This window comes from Nomascus leucogenys, chromosome 3 (genome assembly GCF_006542625.1).
Source record: "Nomascus leucogenys isolate Asia chromosome 3, Asia_NLE_v1, whole genome shotgun sequence".
NCBI lineage: Eukaryota > Metazoa > Chordata > Mammalia > Primates > Hylobatidae > Nomascus > Nomascus leucogenys.
In genome coordinates, this window is record NC_044383.1 from 45,346,422 (window position 1) to 45,367,396 (window position 20,975).

The 20,975-nt window shown below is 37.3% G+C and overlaps 1 protein-coding gene across 1 annotated transcript in view; it reads left to right on the top strand.

Moving 5' to 3' along the window:
- Positions 1–18,046, top strand: part of RNLS (renalase, FAD dependent amine oxidase) — a 308,905-nt gene extending 290,859 nt beyond the window's left edge. Inside the window, exon 7 of the mRNA XM_003255175.3 lies at positions 17,501–18,046. Within this exon, the coding sequence (XP_003255223.2) occupies positions 17,501–17,653 (153 nt within the window). The 3' untranslated portion in view covers positions 17,654–18,046. The remainder of the gene's footprint in view (positions 1–17,500) is intronic.
- Positions 18,047–20,975: the final 2,929 nt, after the last annotated feature.

Consider the following 20,975-nt stretch of genomic DNA (forward strand, 5'->3'; position numbering starts at 1 on the left):
TTCAATTTATTGTTTTAAAAACCACAGTCATTTGTACTTAACTCATTTAAATAAAATGGATGATCAGTCTTAACAATTTAAAAAAATTTAGAGGTAACTAAAGAAATACAGCTGGCTTATATTTGTTTATCTGTTTTAATGTAGCCAGTAAGCTGATTTTAAAAGCAATTTAAATCTGCCAGCCTTCAAAGACATTGGCCAGTTCATCCTCATGGGTATAAATACATAGCCTTCTAAGATAAGTACTTTGAAAGACAACAATCAATTGTGTTTATCAGTTAAAGTACATTAGGTGTTTTGTTTCGTAATTCTTTTCCATAATAAAATCAAGCTCTTTTGGTTATTCTGCCACTATTCCTATGACTGTTCTCCCATATTTGTGCTTCATAATTCCTGGATTTTTAATAATGTGATATAATTATGATCTTGGACTTTGGCACAACACAGACTCATTTCAAACCTTTGGGCAGGCTGGACTGTAACTATGTCTCAAGGTCCTCATCTGTAAATGGTAACAACTGAACATGCCCCTTAGACTTGTGGTTAAGGTGAAATGAGAGAACACAGTAGAAAACATTTACTACAAACATTAGTACAAAGCAAGTTATCAATTAATATTATCACTAGTAGTAGTAAGAGGAGGAGATGGGGTGACAGTGCTTTGATGGTCATTTCTTTGTTGGTAGCTTAGCTCTGTGTTCGTTGCTCTCTTTTCTTGATTACCTCTCTTCATGCCCACATGTCCCACTTTTTCTCTTTTCTTTCTCACTCTTTTATCTTTTCAAAGTTTATCTCTTTTCTCTTCTCTCTGTTTTATATAAGTAAATAGTCTGGATAGGAATTTTTCACCAGGTCCAATTCAATACCAGGGACTATGACACTTAGTCATTACCATAAGGGACTGTTGAATAACATCAGAACAAGGTGTGATAAAAGTGATAGATCCCTGTGGACACAAGGAACTCTTGCCAGTTGGTTTGTTGTTGTTGTTGTTGTTTAAGCTTAAAGATTTTCCAGCTTCTTGCCAATCATTCCTAAACTAACTTGCACATTTTCCAGTGTTTGATAATTTAACACAGTTGGGCCATGAGTCAACATTTCCCAACAAGAAATTATGGCCACAAGAGTATCTTGCCTATGTATCATAAGTTATAGTGACCTTTGGATAACCAAAATGGGCCCTTTGGGATAGGTGGACTGTAGTGTGACCCAATTTATCAACATCAGGAAACCTAACAGGCGTCAATCATAAGCATTGCATTGAGTAATTGCCCACCTCCTTGTCATCAGCACATAACTAACCACTTGTTTCAGTTTATTATGAGGTAGTCCATATGCGTGAGATCATCAGCTGAGAAATTCTGATCATTGAATTAGGATGTACAGTCACAGTTTAATTGAAGTTTATATAGGCAGATATTTCCCCTTTTCACAAAATTCCGTATTACATAAACTATTAAATGTTTTAACATGTAAGAATTTAATGAAGTCTTTTTTTCTCATATACTCTTGGGACTTACTCTGCCATGTAGTCAGTATCACACTTATTCAGAATAACTAATTATTTTGACCAGCAAATACTTTATAAAAAACTTTAAAAAGGAGTCTGTGTCATTGGTACTGGGCAAATACTACATATATTCACTTGCCCCCAGCATTAATACTTAAAATTGGATGGTGGATGTTATTACACAGGCATAGATGCTCTGCAAGAAATAGGCTGTATTTCAGCACTTTCCCATAAAGAGTAAATCTACTTGGTCTATTTAAGTAAACATCAGTATTATGCTATAAAACTAACAAACAAAAAAAGTTTAGTAGTCATATCCACATTATAAATTAATACTATATACTCATCTTTTCATTAAACACACATTTGTTGAGCTTCTACTATGTGTCAAACATTGAACTGGGTTCTAAAGACTCAAAGGCAGCTCCCTTCCTTTAAAGAGTTTCCCATATAATCAATCACCAAAGGTAACCAATAAGCACATAATCCTGATATAGTACAGTTTACTATACAAAAACTATGTACAATGTACTATGTGAGCACAGAGCAGACTTTGGGAGGAAGTGGTAAGAAGTAGCTTCTAAAAGAAGATGTCACTTGAGCTAAATCCTTCAAAATGAGGGAGACAGGTAAAGTTAGTGATGTTGGAGCAGTGTTCCAAGAACACATGTACTTTTTCAGAAGCAAAAGAGGCAAAGAACACTTGAGGAATGACCAGTAGCTCAGTATGGCAGAAACTGAACTTGGTCTTTGCCATCGTGTATTGTAGCACTTCTGTATACCATGATAATTCACATCAGCATTTTATTAGACAGTCTCTCTTTCTCTCTTTCTCTCTCTCTTTCAAGAATGCAACTTATTAATTCCTTACTCACTGTAGCTCACTGGGCTCTGTATGTAACTCACTTTATACTCCAACCACCTTGTGTAGTTTGTATCCCTTCCTCATCACATAGGTGAGAAAACTGAGGATTAGAGGGCTCAGATATCTTATGTGTGTTTCAGCTGCTAGGAAGTGGCAAAGCTGGCATTCAAATGCAGGCCTATTTAAAAGCTAGTGCTTTTAAACACCTCACTTTACTGCAGTAATTTTTTGAGCTCTGGCTTTCCCCCAGTTATGACACCTTCTTATACCATTCTTTTTTTGCTGCTGTCAGCTAGAAATAATCATAGTTAACATTTATACTCTGATTTTAGAAAACACTTGTATACTTGTTTTCATTTGATCCTCACAACTGTTCTGACAGATCAGGAAGTAAATATTATCTTTACTTTATGAGGAAATCAATGTTCCTATTGAACATTTTTCTTAAAGAACTAGTGAACAACAAAATAGAATTTGGAAAACACAACTTTATATTCAAAAGTTGATGTTTCACAACATATACAAAAATTAACTAAAAATGGATGATAGACCTGAACATAACACCTTAAATTCTAAAACTGCTAGATGAAAACATAGGAGAAAATCTTTATGACCTTGGATTTAGTAAACATTTCTTTTTTTTTGAAATGCAGTCTTGCTCTATTTCCCAGGCTGGAGTGCAGTGGCACAATCTTGGCTCACTGTAACCTCCACCTCACGGGGTCAAGCAATTCTCCTGCCTCAGGCTCCTGAGTAGCTGGGATTACAGGCACACGCCACGGTGCCTCGCTGATTTTTTTATATTTTTAGTAGAGATGGGGTTTCACCATGTTGGCCAGTTCAAGACCAACCTTGAACTCCTGACCTCAAGCGATCCGCCCGTCTCAGCCTCCCAAAGTGCTGGGATTACAGGCATGAACCACCCGTGCCTGGCAACATTTCTTAGATAGAACACAAAAAAGCACAAACCATACAGAAAGAAACTGATAAATTGAGCTTAATTAAAATCAAAAACAGTATCTTTGAAAGACACTATTAGGAAAATGAAAAGACAGCCACAGACTTGGAGAAAATGTTGCAAAGGACATATCTGTAAAAGCATTTATCAGTAAAAGGCTAGTATTCAGAATATGCAAAGAACGCTCACAAATCAATAATTTAAAAAACAAACAGCACAATTATCTAAAAATGGGCAAAAGACTTAAAAGAGTACTTCACTAAAGAAGAGATGTGAACTTACTATGGAGTTATAAGAATTCTACACCGAAAACTACAAAACATTGCTGAAAGACATTTAAAAAGACCTAAATAAATGAAAACACATCATATATTGAAAGATGTAATATTTTTAAGATGGCAGTATTAACCAGAGTGATCTACAGACTCATTTCAGTCTCTGTCAAAATTGCAATGGCCTTTGCAGAAATGAAAAAGCCAAAATTTGTATGGAACCACAAGGACCCCCTGATAACCAAAATAATCTTGAAAAAAAGAACAAAGTTGGAGGACTCACACGTTCTCTTTTCAAATCTTATTGCAAAACTACAGTAATCAAGACAGTGTGGTACTGACATAAGGACAGGCATAGATCAATGGAATGTAATTGAAAGTTCAGAAATAAACCCATACCTATAGTCAATTGATTTATGACAATATTCTCAAGAACATTCAATGGAGAAAGAATAATCTTTTCCTTATATAGTGCAGGGATAACTTGATATCCACATACAAAAGAGTGAGCTGGACCCTTACACTGCACAAGACAATTCACTCAAAATGGATCAAAAACCTAAATATGCAAGGTAAAATAATAAAAATTCTAGAAGAAAACATACTGGTAAATCTTCATAACCTCAGATTTGGCAATGGTTTCTTAGATACAACACCAAAAATATAAGCAACAAAAGAAAAGATAATTTGGACTGGACTGCATCAAAATTCAATACTTTTGTTCATCAAAGTATTATCAAAACAGTGAAAAGATAACCCAAAGAATGGGAGAAAATATTTATGAGTCACATATCTGATAAGAATCTACTATCTAGAATGTATAAAGAACTCTTACAACAGCAAAAAAAAAAAAAAAAAAAAAACCAACCCAATTAAAAAATGAGCAAAGGACTTGAATAGACATTTTGCCAAAGAAGAAATACAAATGGCCAATAAGCACATGAAAAGGTAAAAATCATTATTCCTTTGGGAAATGCAAACCAAAATCACAATAAGATACTATTTCACTCCCATTAGGATGGCTATAAGATACAGAATAATAAGTGTTAGGATGTGAAGAAATTGAACACTTGTACTTTGCTAGTGGGAATGTAAAATGGTGCAGCCACTATGGAAAACAGCTTGGTGGTTCCTCCATAAGTTAAGCATAGAATTACAATGTGACCCAGCAATTCCACTCCTAGATGTATAATCAAAAGAAATGAAACGTGTTCAAACAAAACCGCATTCACAAATGTTCATAACAACACACTTTAGCCAAAAGTGGAAGCAACCCAAATGTCTATCAACTAATGAATGGATAAACAATATATATTATATCCATACAGGGGAATATCATTCAGCCATAAAAAGGGATGAAGTACTGATATATGCCATAACATGAATGAACCTTGAAAACATGTTATATGAAAGAAGCCAGTCATAAAGATAACATCTCTTGAATGATCCCATTCATATGAAACATTCAGTATAGGCAAATCCACAGAGACAGAAAGCAGATTAGTGTTTACTGGTCACTAATTGCAAATTTTATGTGTATTTCACCAAACACACAAAAAGAGGAGATGTGAATGGCAATTGAGCACACAGAAAGATAATGACCATCAATGGTCATTAAGGAAGTGCAAATTACAACTATGATGAAACACTATGACATACCTACAAGAAAACATGCTATGTGAAAGAAACCAGCCACAGCTCAGATCAGAAACTCTGAAGATGACAAATGCTGGCAAGGATGTGAAACAACTGCAACTCTCACGTATCACTGGTAGGAATGCAAAATGGCACAGCCACTTTGAGAAATACTTTGGCAGTTTCTTACAAAGTTAAACGTGCACTTACCATGTGACCCGGCAACCCCACTCTTAGAGATTTACCCAAGAACAATGAAGACATGCATCCTCATAAAAACCTATAGCCAAATAATATTAGCAGCTTTAGTAATAATTGCTGAATAGTGGAAATAACCTAAATATTCATCACCTGCTAAGTGGGTAAATATTACACATCCATAAATGAAAAACTACTCAGTAATAAAAAGGAACAAACTAGAAATATTTATAATAATGTAAATGAATCTCAGAAGCATTATCTCAGTGAAAGAAGTCAGACTCAAAGTCTGTGTTTATGACTTTCTGGAAAAGGTAAAACTTTAGAGACAAAAAACAGATTAGTGTTAGCAGGGGCTGTGATTGAGAGGAAGGGATTAACTGCAGTGGGGCATAAGGGAAATTTAGGGGGTGGTGGAAATGTTCTCTGTTATTTGTAGTGGCTGTAACACAACTGTATATGTTGTCAAAATATAGAACAATACACACAAAAAATAAATTTTACTGTATATAGGTTCAATTAAGCTGATTTTAAAACCACCTGTGTTTTTTATTCTCCATTATTGTCTTTCTGAGGAACACAGTATTAAATTTTTTAATACTTTTAATTTAATTTTCACAGTATTAAAAGTAGAAGGAAGTTCATTTCTAGACCTGAAGATCAAAATGCCTGCATTCTTTTTTGCCATAATCCTATGGCCCAGATATAAAGTCATTGAGTCCATTTAACATGAATGAGAACCAGAAAGAAATGTCAATGCCATGCTTCTGGGTCATCAAGAAGAATAAATAGGGAATGGGAGAAGAAATGCAGAAAAATCGCGTCTGCAGGAAATTAACTAGCTGTCAACCTACAGAGCAGGAAGAGGCAGTAGTGAGGCCCAGTTCAGGAGGAAAAGTGATTTTCAGTTTATCTCTGGACTCACCATGGAAAGCACTTTCAGTCCTTTGCATCCTAGAATCCCAAGCAATTGGATCCTTTGAGAAATTGTGACAGAACATTTATATTTAGATGAAAAAAAAAATAATTCCAAATCTGTTAAATCAGTTTACAGAAAGGAGCTGGTTTTTTACCCTCACACTTTTCATACTGCTCAGCAACTACTGGGAACAAAACAAATATTTGAAGAATTAATGAATGAATATACTAAAACTCGCTGAAGGGCAGAACAATTTTCTATTAAATTAAAAACTCTAAAGGAGAATGTAATATGACTGTTGTTCTGTCCATTATTACTTTAATAGTACTAGAGAAAACTGTATTTCATTCTTTATTGTGTGCTTGTTCTGAACAAGTCCTCATCAAAAGAGTTTGCTCCAGTGTTTTCAGGATTTTAAAAGATAGATCTAAACAGAGTCAATGTAGACCTCAGCAATTGAATATACAATTTCAGCAAAGTATGTCCTTTGCAGTTTGAGCCCACTAAAGCTGCTACATGGATCGTATAATTGATTTGTGGCACATTCTGCCTGCATCTACCCAGTGGTTTATTAAAATAGAATAGACAAATGCCAATAAAATGAAAAGCTCCACTGAGAATTGACCAAACCACATTGCTTTCTTCACACCTAAGGCATTCCAACCAATAGTAATTTTACAGCAGCTCTCTGTAGTACCAGATACAGAGCTCTGTAATCAGGAGTCCACAATACAAGCAAGCCTTTCCCTAAAGCACAACAAAGAAATGGGTTTATGAAATCACCATTAAATATAATAGAACACTGGAGAGATGAGAACAGAGGAAAGATGAAATGATGAACACAACACATAAGAACCAATTAAAAATGTACCATCTCTGCAGGAAAGCACCCGTGTGTTGATAAAGCTCTTTATGAATATTAAGTACTATAGCATAAGATGATTAGAACTGAGAGTCTCAAAAATCTGTGGCCAAAAGAGGTTCAATTATCAAAGAAAGATACCTAAAAATAGATTAAATGGTATAATCAGCACCCCAATTTATCATTATTATCCCAGTTTGGAGTATCACTTATCTTTAATAAGATGCAGTGTATGGTTAAGAAATAATCTTTAGGCCGGGCGCGGTGGCTCATGCTTGTAATCCCAGCACTTTGGGAGGCCGAGGCGGGCAGATCACGAGGTCAGGAGATCGAGACCACGGTGAAACCCCGTCTCTACTAAAAATACAAAAAAATTAGCCGGGCGTGGCGGCGGGCGCCTGTAGTCCCAGCTACTCGGAGAGGCTGAGGCAGGAGAATGGCGTGAACCCAGGAGGCAGAGCTTGCAGTGAGCCGAGATCGCGCCACTGCACTCCAGCCTGGGCGACAGAGCGAGACTCCGTCTCAAAAAAAAGAAATAATCTTTATCCTCACTTTTCTTAATAATATAACAAATATATTTCATATGTGTATGATTTCTACTTCGCTACAAAAACCTGAGCATGGAGAATCAACTGTTTTAAGAAAGAATTTTTAAAATTCAATCAGAATAGGTGTTGTCCTGGGCAATTCAGTTGCTCAGGAACTGGGATAGAGTGGTGAGGGGTTAAGTGTGACAAAAGAGAAGGTGGTTAATAGCATGGTTATTTGGAGGGCGGGGGCGGGAAAGCAAAATTTAGAGACTCAGAAACTAAAGAAAATTATTTCCATAGAGAAAAAACTTCCACCACCCTTAGAGAACATTTGAACACTGAGAATATAAAAATTTCAAGACTTTGAATTAGCTTTTTTGTTGGCTTGTGTTCATTTATTCTTTGAGCAAATATTTATTCAATGCCAGTCATATACAGTGGAGTAATAGATACCAGAAATACAAAGATGAGTAAGACACAGCCCCCATAGCTTGCTACTTTAAGGACTCAAAAAGGCTTTTAAACATCAAACATCTCTTACCAAATTGCATTTTGGTTAGTTGTGTGTAGCGGAATTAGCAACATTTTGTTGGATTTTCGTCAAACCCCAAAAGGATTTTTTAAAAATAGGAGAACGTTAAGGGTAAATACACCCCTAGTAGAAGTAGGAACATTACATTTTGAATTTGGCCAATAGAAAATATTTTGTGTATAAATTAAAACAAACAAACAAACAAAAAAACCTGTTTTCAACTTTCATGTCCCAGCCCTTCCTTTCTTATATTATGGAACTTTACTCAGTGGCTAATAGTATTGTTCCACTGTAGCCACAACACTGAAGTTATATCTTTTTCAGAGTGCTTGGACTAGTTTCCTATATGCAAATAGGTAAACAGGCATTTCCATTGACATCAGAATAAGTTCAGATCTCTCCTTCATTTATTGACACTTCTCCCTGTGTGTGTAAACAGGCAAGTGATTAATGCTATAATCAATGCCTTGGAAATATGGTAAGATTAGGGAGATATATACAGAGAATCAATATGAACCACATTCACTCTCTAGGCCATATGTAATTTGAATTTATTCCACATTTGATTAAGTCATTTTCCCCCAATCCCTATTTTCCTCCAACCCTTAGATGGTTACTACCTAAATATTTAACCATGGGTGAACAAATGAACCATGTGTTACTGTAGATTCTAGTTCTATCTAGAGTAATATTCGTATAAAAAAGAGATTGTGCAGATTTCTGGGAAACACGTTTTATACAAGATTTCATTCCATTTTAAAAAATTATTCATCCACTCACCAAACCCACACTCAGGTTATCCAGTGATAATGGAAATTACTGATGGTTTTTCAAAGCTCACATTAGCTCCTCCCTAGCCGCCATCTCTCCCTTTCATGGAAAACATTCTTCAGACTGACAGAGACTCTGCTTTGAGCTGTGTCAAGCCTTACCCCAGAGCAGTGATTCCAAGCATTTTTTTTTCATGGACCAGTAAAATCCCTCTAAATGTTTTGGGAACTAAGATAATATTGTTATCTTTTAATTCTTCAATCAAAAATTTAAAAGGCAAAAACACAGCTACAAGAATTTAAACAAAAGAATAACCCAAAAAATAAAGTTACAACCTCATAACAGATTTATAAATATTATATATATAAAATGCACGTAGCTCCATGAAAAAGCTCAAAATTCTTACTTTTTTTTCATCTTGCCACAGATTGCCTTTTGGGAAAAACTACCTTTGTGCTTTGCATAGATAGGGGCTATAAAGGAACAAGTTAACCAAATATTCAATTTCTGCTGTTTATGTACCATGACATGGGCTTAGGTTTACACTGGCAGCAGAGTAAAGAAATGCAAGGAAGTGAGAAAATGTATGAATCAGCTGCATACCATCTTAGCCTTCAAAGCTATTTATTATTGCCAGTATAGTCAATACCTCACATACGCAATGAGCAGGGGAAATGCCAAGGCAAGAAGATTATTACGAATTCAGGAACAATTTAAGTAAAAAGTCACTGTCAGATATTGGAGTGGATGAAAATCTTTTTTTGTTTTTTGTTTTTTGTTTTGAGACAGTTTCACTCTGTCACCAGCCTGGAGTGCAACGGCGTGTTCTTAGCTCACTGCAACCTCCGACTCTGGTTCAAGCCATTCTCCTGCCTCAGCCTGCCAAGTAGCTGGGATTACAGGCACGTGCCACCACGCCCAGCTAATTTTTGTATTTTTTTTTTTTAAGTAGAGACGGGGTTTCACCATGTTGGCCAGGATGGTCTCAATCTCCTGACCTCATGATCCACCCGTCTCAGCCTCCCAAAGTGCTGGGATTACAGGTGTGAGCCACTGCACTTAGCCGAAAATTGTTATTAAAAGATGCAGTGTGAGTATCAAAATACAAGTGATGGCTTAGACATCTCCATCTGCTGTCAAGGCTCATGCATACCCAAAGCTTATTAAAGTGACCTGCAGGAAGGTAATATGAGATAAGAAAGTGGTAAAATTATCTACAGTCTTTTGCAACTAGGTTTTTTTTTTAAACGTGAATTACCTTGTATGCAGTTGAGAAATAAGAGATCAATATCAGGAGACTCATATTTGTTTCAAACTCATTTATATTTTGAAGTAATTGGATTAAGTTTTCTTACAGGCAAAGATAAAGCCTTGCTAAATGTGAAGGTCTTAGGAATAAAAACTAAAAATCTACAAACGTGCTTTCCTTTAGTGCAAATAGTGGCTATTCCAATGGCTTAAAGAACTGCTGGTTTTCTACCACATTAAGCTCTTCAGCAAAAGTGGAAGTCCAGATGGTGAAACCACAAAGATATTTCCCCTATATTAACATGACAGACCGATGAAAAAGGCAGCATCCTAGATCATATTTTCAATTTAGCTCAAAATGGTTTATTTTAGAAGCAACTGTCCTCCAAGACCCATATCTCAAAGGAGAAACACAAGCCCCAGGATCTAGGCTGCAAAGAGTGTACCACTGTAGCTAGATGCAGAAGCTGGGAGAATGTTAACTGTACTAGCCACTTTACTATGATGTTTATTGGTTTTGTTAGTGCTTGGTTCAAAGTTCCATAGGCTTTGAGTCATCTGCCCCCAACTCTGTTTTTTTCCACAAGCCTTGATATTTTTAGCATACGATTCTGTAGAACTATGGTTGTAGCTAAAACGCCTGTATTTTATTTTCACACAGCAGCCAAAGCACCTGTGTGACCCAGAGAAGGGTAGTGTCCTGGAGAGGGGTCTTAGAAGGTTATTAGAAGGAATTGTAATTGGGTTTGCAGCAGCATCTAGAGGAAATGGCTCCTGATGTGATCTGTTTCTTGGCATTGAAGGGTCTCTGGTTTAGAGAAAGGCAGTGCATCAGGCTATCGTAACTTAATGGGAAAGGAGAGAAAATAAAAAGTAAAGAGTATTTAGTTCTCTTATTTCTAATGATGCGTTCCTTCTGTAATCTTCTAATCCAGGGTTGGTATATAGAATTCCTCTCAAGTGCCAACTCCAATTGACTGGTGGTGGCTGCCTGGGGCACGGAAGGGAGAAGGATGCTGAGGCCCTGTTGGGCTTCCTGGAAAGAATGCCACGATTGATTAGCAATGTCTGTCAGGAGTTGCTGCACCTGTGTCACCCCCATAATCTATGATACAGTTGGGGAAATTGGCCCAGCAAGATGAATGATCTGGGAAGACAACCAGACTTGGTTCTGGAATTGGTACATTTACCTTTGAAAATGAACAAATGGATTCTTAGATAACCAGTATATCTCTGTCAGTTTCGCCTGAGGCTGCTCATTTGGGTGAGCTGAGAAAATGGAGTGTTTAAACCAGCAATGCTAAAGACATTAGAAGTCCTGACACCAACAATGCTACTTAACTGAAAAAGCACCGCTTAAAGGATCCTACCATTCATTATCTTTTGACTTGTCATGCACTGAGAAACTGTGGAGTATTTACTGTCCCTCTCCCCTCAACTTACTTAATACTTGTCATATTTCTTCAACTATAAAATGCCACCCCATCAGTATACACCAGGAGACAGTCAAGATGTAGTTTTCACATGTGTGAACTTGGTTATTTCTGGTGCTCTTGGAGTGGGCAGCTGTAACTTCTTGATATTTAAACTAACAAATTATTTAAGAACAATTTGAGGAAAGAATATGAGACCTAGTTGCTGTCTGAAAACCTTTCTTTCCCAGTGAAGAGAAAAAAGCATAATCCATACTTGCAGAACAGTGTCAGCAGCTCAGAAGAAAACCCAAGAAAAAATAATTCAATGGAACCTCCTTGTAAGAAATGCCACATTGCCAGTGTTTTAGACAGCACGGAGGACCGACTGGATAGGAAGTGCATGGATATCAGACATCAGCATGTCTGAGTTAAAGAGTGGTTCAGAGAAGTCCATCTCTAAATGCGAGCCTTTAGAATGGCTTCACCAATGTATTTCTCTTTTATTTCCTTCTTATGTTTGCAAAAGATACATGTAGATAAATCCGAAAGAACATTTCTATTAAGTATCAAATAAAGTTTTGTGTCATGTTGACACCATTTTTTCTTTCTCATTGGTACATAAAATATTGGTGGGTTTTATGGTGCCTTAGATTCAATGAAATGTGGTATAATTTGCATTCATGATATAAGTGAGGAAACGTAGCAGGAAAAACTTGATTATTCATTGTCCAGTCTCCCTGATCTCATTAGTTGCACATCTAAAACCTTAATTCTTGCCTACCCACTTGAATGTCACCTGTTGCCATGTTTCAGAAAGGTTTGTTTAAGTAACCAAATTATGGGATGGATGGCTGACTAGGTCAGCCTAAAATAAAGCCACTCTATAGGCCAGACAAATGACTGTTCTCTATGGGTAAATGTCTCCTAGTCCAGGGACATGCTGTAGCTTTAGCATAGATATGAAAGGAAGAATGGACATTATTTGAATTATTTTGCAAATAATCAACTGTCATTTTGTGAAAATACTCAGCCTACTTATCTGCCTACCTCTTTCTTTTCATCTTTAATTTCATTTTCACACCAAAAGCACTTTTTTGTGTGAACTTTTACAATTAGTAATCATGATACAAAGAAACTATTAGGCTGAACCATACACAAATTGACAATATTTTACCATTTTTGACCTACAGAATCAGCAAGTTTATGTGGTTCAACTTAATACATGACAGGAGACAGTCATTAAAGCAGTGCACAGTGTGAGGCCAGAGGACACCCCTTCATTCATCATTATTAAGAGTCTTCTAAATACAATAGTTCCTCCATTTGAGCTTCTCCTCAGCTATATGGGGAGCCTCTGAATAATACTTTTTGTGTAGGTTTTCTGTCAAGACCTTCGTTTGATCAACTGTGTACAATATCTTTTTTTAACTCAATAAACATTTATTGCCCACTTTCATATGGTCCAGGCACTGTTCTCAGTCTTAGATACAAAGATCAGTGAGTCAGAGTCCCTATTCTTAGAAGCTTGCAGTCTAGGAGTGGAGGAGACAGGCATGGACATCATTACAGTGCAAAATAGCAAGTAATATAATAGATAGAAATAACATGCTGAAAAGGCACTGACCTTGCCTGGCTGAGCAAGAATGCCTCAGAGCAAGTGATGTTTATACTGAGTCTTGAAGGATGAGCAATTTACTTGTCAGCAAAGAGGAGGAATGATGCAACATCACCCAGCAAAATGGTTTGTTCCAAGCCACAGAAGTACAAGAAAAAGAACCTGAGTTTGAATATAGATAGGACAAAGGCGAGAGAAGTGGCAAGGACAAGGGTGACAAAGGTGCGAGAAGTGGCACGAGGTGAGATTTGAATGGAAGTAAGATCCTGGTTATGAAGAGCTCTCCATGCAGGGCTTAGGCGTTTGCATTTTATATAACAAAACACATTGACATGGGTTTAAATTGCTTAGAAATAAAACCACTTCTTCAGCTTTATTTATATACCCAGTCCAGTTATCGCCTAAGTTTATAGAAACATTGCATTTGCTACTCTAGAGCAGGCAAGAGTTCTTTCTGACCAGCCCTGGCACACATGTGAGCCAAAGCAACCTGGATTTGCAAGGGGTTGTTTCAGCCCTGACATCTCTCTTAAACACAGTCATTGAGCTGTGGTTCCTCACTGTGGCTGAAAGCATAGCCAAAGGCTGCATTATTGTGAGATTGTGGCTTTGACAATTACGTGCTCCTCCACTGCAGGGCTCTTACTTTACATGGGTGAAGGAGCTTGCCAATACATGCTCCATGTTTTCATATTTTCCTCATCGGGTAATTGCAAAATGGGTGATTCCACCTAAATGCAGTGAGATTGATTTCATCCAAACTGCCGACTGGCTAATCAGTGGCCCAGTTTTCCAGCCATGTGATCTGGCATCTGGCATTTACCACTCATCAAATTAAATTACACAGCACCAATAAAGTACCACCTCATGACTGGGCAAAACCCTTTTCCTTAAACTCCTTCCTGGTTAATACTTGTGCAATGTTTAATAGTGCCACAGTTTATCTATACAGGGATGTCAACAGGAATGTATCAAAATTTTACCACAAATGGAGATTTATGTATGTGCAAATTATACACAGATAGACACACACGTATATATGTATAGATAAGAATATGTATGAATGTGTTATTCTATTGATATGAATTTTCCAGATGCCTAAAGCTAAGTGACTAATCAAAAATTTTTGTTTTGTTTTACTTAATTGAGTCTTTATGGAAATATTTCTGAAAGTGCTGGAAATGTAAGTTCTGGAGTCAGCCTGCTCTGTTCGAATCCCTGCTCTGTTCGAATCCCTGTTTCTTTATCTACTGACTTTCTGTCTTTGGGCAAGTAGTAATCTTTCTGAGCCTCAACTTTCTTATGTATAAAATAAGAACATTAGGAGATATACCTAATGCTAAATGACAAGTTAATGGGTACAGGAAATCAACATGGCACATGGATACATATGTAACAAACCTGCACATTGTGCACATGTACCCTAAAACCTAAATTATAATAAAAAAAAGAACAATAGTAACCACCTCATAGGGTTGCTATGTGAATTAAATGGGGTGTGCATATATAGTATTTGATATCAAATGCAGTGGACATTCAAGAAATGCTAGCAATGAATATTTTATGCATATTAGAATTGCTTCTTGAAAGCTGGGGCCATCATGGTGAACATTAATGATTGTACGACAACTAATAACTGATGCCCTCAGCTCCTATTAAGAGCCAGAAAGTTATTTGCCTCTCCATTAAATTGCCCCAGACTGCCAGGATTCTTCCCAGTCTTGTCTGGGTTTTGAGTTTTTATATAGCATCCCAATATAGTTTGGCTCTGTGTCCCCATCCAAGTCTCATCTTGAACTGTAATCCCCATAATCCCCATGTGTTGAGGGAGGTACCTGGTGGGAGGTGATTGGATCATGTTGGCAGTTTCCCCCATTCTGTGCTCATGATAGTGAATGAGTTTTCATGCGATCTGATGGTTTTATAAGTGTTGGACAGTTCCTCCTTCACACACTTTCTCTCTTGCCTGCTGCCATGTAAGACGTGCCTGCTTCCCCTTCCGCCATGACTATAAGTTTCTCGAGGCCTCCTCAGCCATTTGGAACTGTGAGTCAATTAAACCTCTTCTCTTTATAAATTACCCAGTCTCAGGGAAGTTCTTAATAGCAGTGTGAGAATGAACTAATACATATCCCTTGCCATTAAACTATTGGTTATCACATTCTGAAATCACTAATATCTAAGATCCTAGCCATTTTCTTCCTCCTGTAGTGTTTTACTGACAAATTAAATAATCCAACTTGATAAAATTCTATCTAAAGCAGGTTAAAAGCTCTAATTGATCACCCAAGTCTGTGCTTCAGTGACTGCACTATGTACTGCCTATTTTAGCCACTCAAAGATCTTGTCTGCTGATTTCAAGATTATCAGCTATGTTTGTGATAGACGATGTTGCTATAAGAGACCTCCAGAAAAGTGAGAGGATACTCTTAATATTTCATGTTTGTATCTGAGTGACACAGGTCTACAGAGGCCCATGTCTTTGGAGGTTCAACAGGGAAATAACAGTACCATCTCTTTTAAAAAAGCAAATATAACATATAAATAAAAAATATCTATGGCAAAGTTTTTCTGCTTTAAGAAAACTGCAGGCTCTGTAAGCCAGGCATGGTGGCTTACGCCTGTAATCCCAACACCTTGGGAAGCCAAGACAGGAGAATAGCTTGAGGCCAGGAGTTCAAGACCAGCCTGGGCAACATAGTGAGACCCCATCTCTAAAATTTTTTTTTAATTAGCCAGGCATGGTGGTGTGCACTTACAGTCCTAGCTACCAGGAAGCTAAGGCAGGAGAATCTCTTGGCCTAGGAGTTCAAGAGTACAGTGAGCTATGATCATGCCACGGCACTTCAGCCTGGGCAACACAGCAAGACCCTATCTCTAGAAGAAAAAAAAACTGTCAGGGAATATACTGACTCAGCCTATCTAGAACAAAGATCTCAGCACCATAATTTAAATAGAATTTGTTACATTTCTTGATGTTTTTTTCCTGATTTTTAAATGAGTAAATCCTCATGGGCCTTACTCTATTACTATCCATGAAAACACCGTATAAGAGAGACTAGAACTGTCATATTGTCATCCAGGTGAATGGAGCCCCCTGAAGTTGTACAGTGAAGCAGTCCCAAGTGAGATGGCCATTACAACAAGTTTTCATATTTTGGTGTTTTAGAGGGTTTTTGGTGCTTCAGTGGCCAAATCGTCTCAGTGTCCAACATAACTACATTCACCTCCCACTCATTCTCCTTATTGCAAATGCTTATTAGCCATCATCCATCCAAATTTTGAGAATATTTTCTCCAGAAAAACAATCTCTGTGTCTTTTTTCATACTTTCAGATATGAAAATAAAAAGCTGTTTAAAAAGACTGCTTTGGGGTCAGTCTTACTCTCAGGACTGAAATTTCCTTAAGGACAAGGTTGTGAAATTTTAAAATTCTCCTGCTCCAGTGCTCAGCATGGGGCTTGGGCCAGAACAGCACTCAGGAAATACGTGAGGAAGAAAGAACCATGGGATGAGGAGTGGTGGAGAGAAACTGAAGAAGGATGTATTGGTCAATTTGGGCTGCTATAGCAAAATACCATAGAGTGGGTGGCTGATAAACAGAAATTTCTTTCTCACAGTTCTGGGGTCTGGGAAGAGCAAGATCAAGGCACTGGCAGATCCAGTGTCTGGTAAGAGCCCTCATTCTCATAGATGGCACCTCTGGCTGTGTCCTCACATGGTGGAAAGGACAAACAAGCTTCCTTGGGCCTGTTTTATAAGGAGCTAATTCCATTCATGAGGACTTTGCCAATGACCCAAAATGCCCCACCTTCTAATACCATCACCTCGGGGGTTAGGACTTCAACATATGAATTTGAGGGGGATAAACATTCAGACTATAGCCCCTACTAATTTTGAAGTTCAACCCACTTCTGGTTATCTTATCTAATAACTGAAAATTTAAACATTTAAGAATATAAATATAAACATTTGAACTGGGGTTGAGGGGAGTTTAGTGAGTCTTGGTTTGTTTTTTGTTTCTCGTGTGTGCAGTTTTTTTGTTTGTTTGGTGCTTCTTGTGAGAAATCTTGATTTCTCCATGTAGAGTAGCCTTTTCCAGGTGGGTGTTGCCATGACAGCACAATAGAGCACAGAATGTCAATTGCAATCCTCTGTTTACTTTTTCAGGTTACAAATGCTGCTGCCGACTGCCCTGGCCAAATGACTCTGCATCACAAACCTTTCCTTGCATGTGGAGGGGATGGATTTACTCAGTCCAACTTTGATGGCTGCATCACTTCTGCCCTATGTGTTCTGGAAGCTTTAAAGAATTATATATAGTGCCTATATCCTTATTCTCTACATGTACATTGGGTTTTTATTTTCACAATTTTCTGTTATTGATTATTTTGTTTTCTATTTTGCTAAGAAAAATTACTGGAAAATTGTTCTTCACTTATTGTCATTTTTCATGTGGAGTATAAAATCAATTTTGTAATTTTGATAGTTACAACCCATGCTAGAATGGAAATTCCTCACACCTTGCACCTTCCCTACTTTTCTGAATTGCTATGACTACTCCTTGTTGGAGGAAAAGTGGTACTTAAAAAATAACAAACGACTCTCTCAAAAAAATTACATTAAATCACAATAAGAGTTTATGTGCCAAAAACTTGATTATCCTTATGAAAATTTCAATTCTGAATAAAGAATAATCACATTATCAAAGCCCCATCTGAAGTCTTCGGATGTGTCCTTGAATCAATATTTTTGCAAATTATACAAAACAAGATTTTTCTAAAATGTGGGTAACAGAGTGTAATTCTTATTTCTCATTTATCCATACCCAAGTTATTAAGTGATCCTGAATTGCAGGTCATATATGTCATCATCTTAGTGTGGAGGGTAACTTGACTGACAAAGAGACCTTCCTTCAAATTTTCAGAAAGTATAAGATTCCACATGATTTTCCCAGCCACACAGTACTTTTTAACTTTAAAGCAAATTCCAGTCCTAATATGAAAGATAAAAATTAAATAGAAACTGAGAGAGAAAATTTATCGATCCTTACCTTTTGCTATCTTTTATAGCTGTTGCTGTTATTTTATGGGCTTTCCAGTATGTGCTGTGGCATTTAGACTGTGTCAAGTTTAATGAATTTAACACAACAAAAAATTTACTGAACCAGAAAATAGATGCACTTAAAATAGTTCAATATTTGCCAAGTTGGTGGTTCAGCATATCACCCACATGCTTCAGTGACCTGACCCCACGACTTGCTAGCTGGAGAGAAATCAATCTCCAGCCTTCCAAACCAGCTACCTGTTGCTAATTTGAAAAGCAAAATCATGAGTTCTATTTCAGCATTTTGAAAGGAGAAAAATCATTGCAGCCTCTCAAACTAACAAAAGTTCAACAAAAGACTTCTTACTGTAATAGTGTTTAAAGTTTCACACTTACATGTCCACTGTCATACATACACATACACAGGCACAGGCAGAACTTGCTTCTATAGCTGCAAAGTGGGTTTTATGACCCTATAGCATATTATTATATGTTTCCTCTTAGCAATAAATTGGTAAAAACTTAAATGCCAACATGTGGTTAATGTCACTTATTTTGAAAGCAGAGAGAGGAAGAAGGAAATTTGTAGTCTCTATAAAATGATGAAAAATAGTGATTTTTTGTTATTTTAGCCCATATTTGACTAACATTTGGCTTTATATTTTTTAAATTTTAAATTTAGGGATACATATACAGGTTTGTTATATAGGTAAACTTGTGTGACAGAGATTTGTTGTACAGAGTATTTTGTCACCCAGGAGTTAAGCCTAGTACCCATTAGTTATTTTTCCTGATCCTCACCTCCCTCCCACCCTCTACTCTCAGGTAGGCCCCACTTTCTGTTGTCCCCTCTATGTGTCCATATGTTCTTATCATTTAGCTCCCTCTTGTAAGTGAGAACCTGTGGTATTTGGTTTTCTGTTCCCGCATTAGTTTGTTAAAGATAATGGCCTCCAGCTCCATCCATGTTCCTGCCAAGGACATGATCTCATTCTTTTTTACAGGTGCATAAGATTCCATGCTATATATGTACCACATTTTCTTTATCCATATTCTACCATATTTACCCTTAAAATATGGTAGAAAGGTCACTCAAATTAACTATTTTTTTTAACAAATATAATTCAGGAGCCATTTGACTGAAAGCACCCTGAATAATGCTATATTTATTTTATGAATTTATGTCCTCCAAAGGAGGGGGAGGGAATTTGTAAAGCTGGGATGGGTTGCCTGGAGACAGTACCCCTCTAAGCCATTACTAATGACTTTTAATATCTATTCTTTCTAACTCTACATCTGTTTTTATAATACTATGGCAATATGAGGAAAAACCCTACTTGATATGTAGATCATTGTTACTTTGCTGTTTTAATTATTTTGAAAACTTATTTTACATTTAGATTTTCTTTCAATTCTTCCCCATTAGAAACGAAATGGTAGAAATATCTCCTCCTGGAAGCCATCCCAGATGGCCATAAAATTCAGCTGGCCAGGATGCTCTGAGAGACACAAGGCTAAGGTATCAAACTCCCCTGGGAGACCGGAGTCAGCACCAGGTAGAACAGTGGCCAAAGTGTATGTATGTTAGCCCCACGGGGCCACACATCATCACAGTATTTCCAAACAAGAACTTTTATTAATCAAGCCAGCCAAGGAAAGCTGTTCTGTTTTGAAAGGAGAGCATTCAAGTGAGAAATGGCTTGAGCAGTGGGGTGATTTAATACTTGTTAGCTGATAAATATAGCCTTTGCCAGAATAAAACTTTATGATGCAGTGTTGAAAAGCTTAATTACTAAACTGTCTATGCACGTCTTGATCAGGCAGCAAGGGTGACAAATTATAGCAGTGAAATAGTGTTTTTCACCTTTGGCATTTCTGAAGGAGAACAGTATGTCTAAAAACATCAAGAAAGCAGCAGTAATCCCAGACCAGATATTACTGGGGGGAGGGTGGGGAGGAAGACACTTCACTGAGTCACCAAGCCTTCTGTGCAAAATGCCATTGTCCCCACCCCCCGCCTACCCACTACCTTGTTAACTGAAGAGAACAGGGTCAATTTTACATTTTTCTGGCATTTTATACTCATCCAAGCGTGTGTGTGTATGTGTGTGTGTGTGTGTGTGTATTTTCACTTTTCATCCTCCTAACACCTCTGTGAAACAAGCAGAGCAGAGAATTCTTATTTACATTTAACAAGTGAGGAAACCAAGGCACAGAACTTGGCCAACCAAGGTCATGTAATGTTATTCCAGGACAAGAGCCCAAGCCCCTCATGACCCGTTTCTATTTACAGGCACCATGCTGCTGCCAGATGAACATGATAATTAAAACTGAACTGAAATATTAGTTGGGGGTACAGTCCACACCATGTGGTCTTCTTATTGATGTTTCATTTCAGAGAGTTAACACTAATCCTGATGTGATATATACAGGAGTCTAATATGGGCTAAAGTCTCTGCAAGTACTGGCTAAGTGATTCATACTCCTGTTACTTTCATTTGCTGGTTTATTTCCTTCTTTGGGGGGTACTTGCTGTGAGAAATAGCTGCATGCTAATGACAGTGAATTTCAACCCAGCTGTAGCTGGTTACAGTACAGA